The sequence below is a fragment of the Salvelinus alpinus genome, chromosome 27 (assembly GCF_045679555.1).
Source record: "Salvelinus alpinus chromosome 27, SLU_Salpinus.1, whole genome shotgun sequence".
Lineage (NCBI taxonomy): Eukaryota > Metazoa > Chordata > Actinopteri > Salmoniformes > Salmonidae > Salvelinus > Salvelinus alpinus.
The window spans coordinates 31,188,248-31,200,329 of NC_092112.1; the positions used below are offsets into that span (position 1 = coordinate 31,188,248).

At 44.2% G+C, this 12,082-nt stretch overlaps 1 protein-coding gene across 1 annotated transcript in view; it reads left to right on the top strand.

Annotated features, from left to right (window-relative positions):
• Nucleotides 1-612: 612 nt before the first annotated feature.
• The window catches only part of enah (ENAH actin regulator), a 104,951-nt gene continuing 93,481 nt past the window's right edge, over nucleotides 613-12,082 (top strand). Inside the window, exon 1 of the mRNA XM_071370282.1 lies at nucleotides 613-718. Coding sequence (XP_071226383.1) covers nucleotides 627-718 — 92 coding nt within the window. The 5' untranslated portion in view covers nucleotides 613-626. The remainder of the gene's footprint in view (nucleotides 719-12,082) is intronic.

Here is a 12,082-nt window from a genome sequence, read left to right on the forward strand (position 1 = left end):
TAATCATCACCCGCAGAAAGGGAGACTTCCTGTCAACGTGTGTGTCATAACTCCATGGCAATGCCTGGTTAAGCCTCGTTAATACGCTCCGAAACACCGCTAATTCTGCCTGGTTATTATGATATGTCTATTTTGGAGGGAGACAGATGAGGGGGGTGGGGGGTGGAGAGAGAATAAGAGGGAGAGGAGAAGAAATCTCTGCTGAACTGAGGCCAGCTATAAACACCTGTGTGTGTGTGTGTGTGTGTGCGCGCACTGATTTCATCTTCTCCAAACGTGATCTTCATTTAACAACTGTCTGCCTGCAAGGTGAGGGGTGGGGTGAGAGCCTGTTGCTAGGTTACCCCTCCACCACTGTGAGAAGCCGTATTCCGCATCAGCAGTCGTTCACATCAGTGCTAGGCTAGCATGGAGCAGCAGCATCGCTGACTCGCAGCACCCATCCAGCACTTCATCATGAGTCACTGACTTTTTAAGAAGGGGGCAACATGAATCCGAGAGGGTGGTAGAGAGAAAGGTGGACGGCGGGACGGACTGCACCGCCCTGAGTCTGGCAGCAGTAACGGTGAGCGTTGGGCGCTGAGCTGAGTCAAGGGGAGTGTCGAGGGGGGGGCTGGGGGAGAGCCATGCAGCTCCACACCTCCACACACCGCAAGGCTTCCAGCTTCATCCTTAATGAAAGATCATGCTGCTTGTCTTCCAAAATGGACATCTACCGGTACGTACTGTAGCCTGCCTACTTTCTGTACTGTATAGTCTAATATAGTACTAGATTCCTCCTCTCTACGTCGGATAATCTTTTTGGGGTTTTCTCTCAGTACAGAATGTGCCCTGCAGTCGTGTCTTCCTCATCAAATAAACTGTTGCATATTTTTCATGCAGAGCCTCCAGGCTTGTGGCATCTTAAACACAGCTTGAAGGGTTGGACAGGAACGGTTTCACATGAAGCCTTGTTCTATGAAATAGGTGAAGAGTTTGGTCCATTAATATCTAAATTCTTCCGTTATTCCTCTGGTATGACATGACGTTATATATATTTCCTGACGCGGATGTTGATGTTACTAGAAGTAGTTCTCAGATGCTGCTGTTTCTATGCTCATTGTATCGTTCTCCTGGCTAGCTCCCCAACGAGCAGTGGACATGTACACTACTTAGTCTGGCTGCCGGAACATTAAGCAAACCATAAACATCAAGTTAAGCAAAGGAGAATCCTCATCAAATATTAATATCAATTCCTTCACATATCTGCTCTATGTGCACTGAGCGTATTTAGCCTCTGCCTACTGGGGGCTGAAGCAAAATCATAATTTCAAACGGCATATACAGTACCAGTCAAAAGTTTGGACACCTACTCATTCCAGGGGTTTTCTTTCTTTTTTCCCCCTTTTTTTTAACTGTTTTCTACATTGTAGAATAATAGTGACCTCAAAACCATGAAATAACACATGACATTAATCTGATGATTTATGTATCAAATCAACTAACTAGGTTTAACTTTTACTCAAATTAAATGAATCATGTAACAACTCATTAGGATTTGTGGCACCACGGAAGTTGTTTAACGAGTTACCATCTCCCGAATTAAACTCTAGATGATATATATTGATAAGTATTAATCATTACCACATATTGGTCTCATAATTAGCATACTCATTGCATCTGCACAAACCCCAGCTTTACTGATCATTCCGTACCACACACATTGATTTAATTATTTAGTAACTAAATGATAACACAGGATATATATATATATATTACACACACACACACACACACACGGTATAGGTTATTGATTAGAAACTTAGTCCGCTAGGAACCTGTTTTGATCGTATTAACAGCATGACTGCTTGTTTATCAAAAGAGGGTGAAATGGAGGGGGGGAAAAGGGAGAAAGAGAACACTTATACACTTGAAGCTACGCTCACAGTAATCATAATACTTTACCCCTGAACCGCCACCTGTTTGGAGTAAGAGCTAATGAATGTATTTATGTGTTTGAATGTCTTCCTTCGTTGTTTATCTCTGTTGGACCCAGGCCTTTGTGGAAAGGGTTCTGTTATTCCGTCTCCCGAGCTCTTAAGTGTAAGGCTCTGATTTATCTACAAGAGGTCACGATGTCCTCCTTAGTTGGCCGTGGCTTCAATGCCTTGTCCTGTAGTCTGAAGCAGAACTAACAGGATGGTGTTTACTTTCACTCGTTCTGGAAGAGTGGTCCTCTGAAGACAGCTAATCAGCCGTGTCGATGATCCCCAGTGGGGTGATACGAGCAGTGTAGTAGACAACGTTTTGAAGAGAATAACAGGATGGTCCTACTTAAAATCACTTTCTTATATACAGTACTTAGAACAGCTACTCAGCTGTAACATTGATTGTTAGAGAGGATACTTTGTCATCTTCACCTCGTGTTGATTTTCAGGGTTGTAACCAATGGAGACCGACGCTGCAGCTAGAGTCCTTCTGGTCTGATATGTTAATTCTCAACTCATCCTTTATACTCTGGTAAAAAGGGGGTGTTCTGTCATGCTGATACACTCTCTGAGCTCCCTCGGGCGTGGCTACTTACTTAGGCAAAGTATCATAAAAACGATAATCTCGTTAGAAAACTAAAATCACATTCCTATCTTAACAAAAATACTCTGTCCTTGATATTTCCTACTCAACGTAAAGGATGAAAACCTGACATATGCAGTGTGTATAGTGTTCAAGGAACAATATTCCTGTTATAACGTTGAAATAAATGTTTCATGACATCACAAAATAGACATTAGTTTTCCATAGACCATCTTTCATCATTCCCCACATTCAGATGTTAGGAATATTGTTCCAGTGTCCGGCCGTGATTGGGAGTCCCATAGGGCGGCGCGCAATTAGCCCAGCGTTGTCCGGGTTTGGCCGGTGTAGGCCGTCATTGTAAAAAATTGGCGACTTAAGCATTTTTGGTTGTGGAAAAAAAAGTCTCTGTTACAAAGTTACATTCCAATACTAATGGGTAAAAAGAGTCCTTTGCGGCATACAATTTACGTCCGGGCGTGAGGTGTCACAAAACCCCCACATCAATCCCCCCTCCCCTCTGCGTGGAAGAGTCCAGTCCATCATTAATTTAAGACCTGTAGGTCAGTCAATCCGGAAAATGTCAAGAACTTTGAAAGTTTCTTCAAGGGCAGTCGCAAAAACCTTCAAGCACTATGATGAAACTGGCTCTCATGAGGACCACCAGAGGAAAGGAAGACACAGAGTTACCTCTGCTGCAGAGTATGAGTTCAATAGAGTTTCCAGCCTCAGAAATTGCAGCCCAAATGAATTGGGTTCAAATAACAGACACATCTCAACATGAACTGTTCAGAGGAGACTGTGTGAATCAGGACTTCATGGTCGAATTGATGCAAAGAAACCTCTACTAAAGGACACCAATAAGAAGAGACTTGCTTGGGCTAAGAAACACGAGCAATGGACAATAGACCGGTGGAGATCTGTCCTTTTGGGTTCCAACCACCGTGTTTTTGTGAGACGCAGAGTAGGTGAACGGATGATCTCTGCTTGTGTATTTTCCACCGCGAGGCATGGATGTTAAGTAACAACACTAACAACGTGGCCAGTCAACCCTGAGACAAAAACCAGTGGTGTCCAGCCTGTTCCCATGTAGCCCAACAGGGCCTGTTCTGTTAGCCATGGGGGTGGTGGTAGATTGATGGCTGTGTTCCATATGAACTCCTCTCGGTGACTGGCTGAATGGCAGCCCACAGCGCCCAGTAGGGTAAAACACCTCCAGAGGAGGAACTGGTCCAAGTTTGCACTAACCTGCCACTTTCTCACCGTCCCGCTAGCCACCCTTCAAACGCCTGATGAGGTTGGCGTGTTCACAAACACAGTGCTGCTGCTGTCACTCACACAGAAGCTAGCAGTGTTTTCACAAGGCTGGAGCCTCTGGAGGGTTGAGGCTGCACGCAAACTAAGTTTCCCCTCAAACACATTCTGTATGACATGTTTTTCTTTCAGTTACCATGTCATCGTTTTGCAGTCTCATTCCGTTTATGTGGAACCTGTTTGGTTTGTTTCTGCTTTTTGATTGAGTTATGATCCTTCACACCTGGTGAGTGCAGAGGGAGTACTCATGGTGCAGTTTTAGTATGACAACACTGTATTACAATGTCTCTCCCACACCTCTCTACTAGAACCTCTTGCAGTTAGAACCCCAGACAGACCTCAAATACAATTTTATTGTCACATGAGCCGAATACAACTTTACCGTGAAATGCATACTTACCCTTTATCAACAATGCAGAGTTAAAAATGAAGACAAATTTGCTAAGAATAAAAAAGGAAATAGTCTATTTTGTGTTACTACAGTATGTGGAACCTGTTTGGTAGCACCGGTACCGAGTGCAAGTGTACGAGGTAGAGGTAATTGTGCTAATATGTACATGTAGGTAGGGGTAAAAGTGACTAGGCAATCAGGATTTGATAATAGCAGCAGTTTATGTGAGGAGTTGTAAAGGCTGTCCCCGACCCCCCAAAAATTTATCTTAATTGACTGAAAGTCATCTGTTCTTTCGAACAATCTATTTGGTTGAAATTTTTTAACATATTTTTCCATATATAGACACCCATGTGTTTAAAAAAAATAAAAATCAGCTTGTCGGGCGCCAGAGATCTGGATAAACATTTAAAAAAATGTAACTTGACAACTATTCTCCTGCTGGCTTTCGCAGATTCTGCCATTACTCTCCTGAAGTTGCCGGTAATGGGCTACACGAGGAGTCGGCAATGTTTTTCATGTGGAATGCCAATTTATCTTACCACTTATACCGATCTGCGTGCCAAGTATGTTTTTTTTTATGCACATTTTCATGATATTATTATAAATTAAATGAAACTATCTTTATCTCAATCATTGTCACGTTTTTAATCAAAATTCTATCCAAAGCTAAATGATATAAAAACCTAAAGTAACTTATATTGCCAACTATGTAAAAATAGCCTACATAAAGCAAACAAATAAAAACATTGTAGCCTGTAGATAGAAAATATCCAGATTTAAAAAAAATATATATATATATTTTAAAAAATCCAATAAATCACATTGGCTACACGTGGCCTGTCTGCAACAAATTTGAAACGTATCAACTATTAACTTGGGTCTGGCTCAGAGACTTGTGCTAGCAAACTTGCAGCATTGTATACAATATTCTGGGCCCTCAGTTTCCTACCCAGTGAGCTCGGGACAGACACAGATGTAGGCTATTTGCTCAAGGGATAAGAAGCAGGACTTGGGCAGGAGCTCACTGGAGCTGAGTACCGTCACCTCCCAGTTTTCTACTGCTTGAGCTCCTGTTCCTCTTGTAGAATATTATTTCAAAAGTATTGTGGCGCTCCTGTACCTAAATATAAACAGCACCAGCACCCAAAATGAGTAATCAGTTAGGCCGATTTTATGACGTTTCCACTGGATCAGAGCATGACATTTTTCCCTTTCACACTGAGTGGTTATCGAAAGGGAGAGAGCTGGAAAGATTTTAAGTACATTTGAGGAACTATTGTCATTCTCAATGGATGTTAAAACAGACTTTGTTTGCTTGCTGTTTTGAGGTGAAGGAAACATTACTTTGAGAAGATCCACAGGTCGGTCATTAGTGGTGGTGTGTTAAGCCAATCAGAAATACTATCAGATCCCCAAATGGGCACATTTCTATACCTACATTTGTGTTCAGGCCAGGTAGCCTATACGCCTACTTCTATGCATGCACGTTGTTACTCAACATGGACAGGAGCGCTCCAAACAAAGACTCAGTTGACAACTCGTAAATGGAATGAAATAAATCCAAACTTGTTTCTCACAAGTGTAGACTGTAAAATTCTCAAAAGACTGGAAAAATAATATTGAATGCATTAAACAAATCTATTTTATTTTTTATTTAACTAGGCAAGTCAGTTAAGAACAAATTCTTATTTTCAATGACAGCCTAGGAACAGTGGGTTAACTGCGTTGTTAAAGGGCAGAACGATAGATTTTTACCTTGTCAGCTTGGGGATTCGATCTTGCAACCTTTCGGTTACAAGTCCAACGCTCTAACCGCTAGGCTACCTTACCATAACCAAAGTAACAAACGTATATTACAAATTCTAGGAATGAATGGTACATGTACTACTGGTGATGTACAGAATGTAAAAGGGGAATTGATTTACACTAACAATCAAACGCAAACAATGAATGTGCACAAATTGGCGGGAGAGAGCGTATTCTGGACAGAGAAGTGCATGGTCAAGCCGATGTCTGCATTGGTCATGCTGCATTTATGGTAATATGGCCTCAGCAGAATTTAGGGCGGAGCAGTGAAAAGCTGTTGTCAATGAAGTGAGTTTGTGTTTATATATGATATACTGCCCCGCCTACCGTCAACCAATCATGTCAATGGAGCCCTCCACATTGTTACAGAATTTGGGAGGCGCATGGTGACGCGGTACTGAGCTCAATTTGGCCTCTGTAGGCTCCACAATTGTCACACCCTCCACATGGAGCCTCCGACCACCTTTTCGGATCAAGCATGAATTGGCTTTTAGTCCTCCTCAATGGATTAGTTCACTGAGATGGGCGCAAATGTGTGCGTGTGTGCATACACACACAATGCATTCGGAAAGTATTCATCCTCCTTGACTTTTTCCACATTTTGTTACATTACAGCCTTATTCTGCAATGGATGAAAAAAAAATGCTCATCAATCTACATACAATACCCCATAATGGAAAAAGAGAAAACTGTTAAATATATATATTTACATAATTATTCAGACCCTTTGCCATTTAAGTTGAAATTGAGCTCAGGTGCATCCTGTTTCCATTGATCATCCTTGAGATGTTTCTTCAACTTGATTGAAGTCCACCTGTGGTCAATTCGATTGATTGGACATGATTTGGAAAGGCACACACCTGTCTATATAAGGTCCCACAGTTGACAGTGTATGTCAATGCAGGAGTGGTTTCGGGACACGTCTCAATGTCCTTGAGTGGCCCAGCTAGAGCCCGGACTTGAACCTGATCGAACATCTCGGGAGAGACCTGAAAATAGCTGTGCAGCGGCGATCCCCATCCAACCTGACAGAGCATGAGAGGATCTGCAGAGAAGAATGGGAGAAACTCCCCAAATACAGGTGTGCCAAGTTTGTAGCGTCATACCCAAGAAGACTTGAGACAAATTTTTCGGGCTTTCCGCCAATGTGAATGGGGGCGTGCTCTGCCCTCCTAATCCGGTAGTCCACGATCGGCACCTTTTTTGTCTTGCTGACGTTGATTGGGACGTTGTTGTCCTGGCACTACACTGCAGGTCTCTGACCTCCTCCCTATAGGCCGTGTCATTGTCGTCGGTGATGAGGCCTACCACTTCCGTGTTGTCGGCAAACTGGTGTTAAAGTCGTGGGTGAACAGACCTGCACAGGGTTTATTCTGCCACTCCCCAGGGGTTCAACCTGGAGCTGGTTACCATGGTACTGTCAAAGCTCAGACCAATTACAGCCAATCAAAGGCAGCTATCTGTTGCTCACACCAGTGAAGGACCCAGTAATCTAGTGGTCCCATGGGTCCTCTGTGTCCTATGGGGAATTACTTCATTAGGGTGGAACTGAATCCACAGGGATGGTCTGTGTTCTTCACAACTGCTACTACAGTACAAGATTAAGAAAGGTTTTTCCCTGGAAAGGTACATTTTTGGAATTTATGACTAGCTTACTCCATGTCACTTGAGTCCTGTGTTGAAAGTGTTGATCCTGAATGTACCAGTTAACACGCTTGCTCCGATGAACGAGAGCTGGTACTGACCCTTGTCATCTGACCGGAAGATTGCATCACATGTACTGAAAATATCACACGTTCAGAATGTGGCTTCACAGAAGGTAATAAAGTTGTGCCCAATTTCCACTTATCTCCTGAAAGCATACGAATGCCTCCTGTTTTCCAGTTGAGCTACATTTCAGATTTGAATTGTGCTTTGTGATCGCCTCTGCTGCATGAGCCCCAGTGTGAACAGCTCACAAAGTCATCATTATGAAGGTATTAATGGTCAGTCAACTGTCCCATTTTAGAGTGTTCCAGTCTGTGTGCCAGCGGCTGAGGGCAGGCCTCCCCTGCCTCGTAAATACAGCCCATATAGTTTAGCCTCAGCCAGCTCAGAGATGTCACCTCAGCAGCTGGCCCGCCTGAATGTTTTTACAGTGATGCCTCACATTGTCCTGCCTATCAAGCAGCATGAATGAACATTGTCTCTCTCGCTCTCTCCCTCTTCCCCCCCCCCCCCCCCCCCTTTGCTCTCGCTGTCTATCCCACCAAATCTGCTTGTGTTATGCATGACTCATGGCAGTGAGTGGTGTGTATTTTTAAGCTGTTGGTCCGCTCCCTCTGTGCTATACTATGTTTGGTTGGTGGTGAGGAGTGGGCTCCCTCTGTGCTATACTATGTTTGGTTGGTGGTGAGGAGTGGGGTCCCTCTGTATGGCTGGCGTCAGAGCGGAGGTAAGAGGTGAGGTAAGGTGTTGGCGGTACGTATGGCAGGACCAGGAAAACAGCTGCTGGTGATTGACTGTGTGTGTGTGAAAGGAGGATAATCAGACTGCAGGATGTAATGACTGAGTACAACAGTTGTGATCTTACGTTCTCACTCCCTCACCACCCGTGGACATGCATGCAAGCATAGTGACACACACACACACACACACACACACACACACACACACACACACCAAGGCAATAGGTCAATCCCTCTTGTCTGATGCTCTCCACGCCTGTGTGTGAAATAGTGAGAGCGATGAATGGTTTAGTCTGGGTGTCTCGCTCTTTCCCAGCTATGGGGAAGCAGCCAGGGATCCAAACCAAAACCCACCCACCTACACAGTGTTGCTAAGGCGATGGCTGTAGTTTGGAGAAAATTTGTGAAGCGCCAATGAAGGATTGTGACTAGTGAGGGAGGGGGCTCACTGCACATTTCCACAACATGCCCCCCTTCAACCAGTCTTCCTTATTACTAGTTTCACATGGTGTGAAAGGTCTGAGGGAGATTTCATGTGAATGAAAAGGAATCCATTTTCTGCACTCTTTCCACTGAGAATGTTCCTTCTGCACTGTGACATGCTGTGGAGGGGGTTGAGAGCGACACACACACCTTGTCTTGTCTTTTAGGGACATCAGTACAACTGTCAGCCGTTTAAGAGAACAGCTTGAACTTGGAAACGACTGACTGTACTGTTCAGTGTTCATGTAGTGCTACTCCTGACAATCAAGGCTTTCTCTTTCCATCTCTATTACATGATTTAGTCTGTTTAGAAAAATGTAGCGTGTTCATGGTATTTCATTCTTACACTGGGATTTACAGTGCATTCAAGGATAACAAGACCACAAAGTGTTCCAATGCTTCTGCTGGAAACGATCCTGGCTACAGAGCGCTGTGTTATCTAGCCAACTCTTCTAACGATCTGCCTCTGACTATTGTTGTCATGCCAGACATGTTTGCCAAAGCTGTACAGATGGTCCAGACTATCACCAAACCATCTATGAGTCATATGAATTCCTTATTGATGACATACAGATGTAGGATCTTAATTTGAGCCGACATTTTTGTAGGGGTTGATAGATACATTTTTCGTAAGGGAAAATCAAGTCTCAAATACACTACACGTTCTCGTGCAACAGGGTGATCTAATTAAGATCTTACCTCTGTAATCAGTCGGGTGTCTTTTTAAATTGAATACAAGCTGAAGAGGAGTGGGAGGTTGAGGTCTTTCAGTGATTAGCATACTAGCGTTAGCCTGCTAGCATTAGCCTTGATACTGGACCTCCATTCATTTCTCAGCAGGGGTCTGGTGGTCACAGTCCAACACCTCTAACTACACTGGGCCTCTAACAGTCTGAACAACAGCAGGCTTCTGGCACCACCATCAGTGAGTTTACAGCAGTGACATTTCTCACGCCTCCCCTTCTGCTCTTCTACCATAGCTGAGAGGAATCCACAATATTATTTCTGTCTGCTATAGGTCTGGAGCTGTGGAGAAAGTGTTAAAACGTAGGAGTGTTTAAACTACCTCTGTGAGCTGTTTGCTGAGCAAATGAAAGCATATCACGTTTTGTGCTCTGAAGGAAGCATTCTAGGAACAGAACAGTCCGCTCTCTGGTCACATGTTGAGTTAAGGGTACCGTTGCATCCCATCTCTAGCCAGCAGTACTCTGGTGTCAGGCTAGGCTAGCCCTGAGATTCTGCTCCTCCTCATTCACTGTGTGAGGGACACTGCAAGCAAGTAGCCACCTGAGTAGGGGCCAGGTTCTGGTTTTCAGACAGTGGAGGCTAGTACTGGTATGTTCACTCTGCTGCACGGGAGGCCCATGTGGGGAAGTGTGCTGTGCTGCTGTCAAAGTGTTCTAGGCTAGCCCCAGTGGGGGGTGTGTGTCCCTTAGGAGTCTTCACTCTGGCTCTACAGGACTCTGGGTCCAGTTGAAGTCTTGAACCATAACCTTGACCCACACCAGTCCCTCAACACACTTTATATACCACTGCCTGTGGACCTCTCATTCATCCCCTCCCCTAATGCCTTCCAGATGGACTGGAAGAATTATTTTCTTTCCCCTCACTGACATGTGATTACGCGTAATCACGTCAGTCAGAATGCTGAACTGACAAATCAATATTGCTTTGGTTGACTTTCCAGGTAAATGAGCCCTCGTTACATTTACATATCAGTAATTTAGCAGACGCCTTCATTGGAGGTGGTTTCTGTCACAGTGACTGACATTATATTCACGGTTTGTCCGGTAACCGTGGCTACTCATGTTTTTTTTTTTTTTCATTTTCGAACAAACAATAGACTTGGTTTTAGTACTACTATATTCTTCTCATTCCCTGCACATTTCCCTTAGTGTGGTATTTTGACTGCTTAACTGACTGGTTCTAGTTAGCAGTTAGCGGCTAATTGAGTTGTACAGCCTTCCTGTGTCCATACCTGGATGCCTCTTCCCCCTTGCTAGCTCTGTCTGCGTTGGGCAGTAAATCTGCCCCAGTGTTGAGTGTCCGTTGGATGCTGCAGTTGTGGGCGCCTGTCTCCCGTCACTGCTCCATGAACAGCAACCCATCCCTCAACCCTGCCCTCTTCCCTGGCCCTCTCATCCAGCCACACAGAGCAGACCATGCTGGCCATGGAAATTCAGAGCTAAGTCCAAAACAAACAAGTTCTATCTAGATCTATACAGAGCCTCAGAACATGAGTTGTGGGGAAAAAAACATTGTCCTTCGTGTTTCTTTTGTCATACTTTGTTTTGTTTTAGATTTACAGGGTTCGTCCTCGGATTTAGTTTTGAGTATAGAGCATAGTTCAGCCGCTTGTTAAAGCAAACATGGCATTAAAACTGCGGACTGATTCCTAGGCCAACATTCCTGTTTGTTTAGCCCTAACCACTGCATGCGAGTACACCATTTAAGGCTCAGGGTTGCTATGCTCTCTCTGTGGCAATGTGGACAATCAGAAACCACACAACCATCGACCGAGGCCTCCCTGTGGTGTAGCGCCTACAGGGGGCAGAGGAAGCGCTGTCGGTCTTCCCCAGGGGAGACTGACTGATTGACTGACGAGTCTGAAGGAAATCCAGAAAACTGCAGAGAACAGTTTTATTTCTAAGACTTGGACAGTCAAACAAACCTCCACATGGGGTCTGTTCATTCGACTGTGTTGATGAAAATAATGATTTGGACCCGTTTACACACCTAAATAATGGAGTGTTCCTTCCAAAAGAATTTGCATTCCTGTTCTTAGCAGTAAGAAACAGAGCGGCGATATGTTGCCATGTGTTCTTTGGTAGGGTTATAGAAGGCAGACGCTGTATTGCGTAAGCAGGCAGGTCTAGCTAGTCCCTGGAGTGCTTTTCTGACGTCACCACCGCTAGCTTGCTCTCCCTCATCTCTCACATCCAGGCCCTTTGATGTTATATTTTGGTATAGAGACATTAACATTAATGAAGGGAAAGAAGGTAAACGCTCCCCTATTCGTGTTCCAATTCCACCTAGCTCAAACGTTACAGCTTTGTGTGTACTGTGTTTGTGTTTACTATAGAGTTCA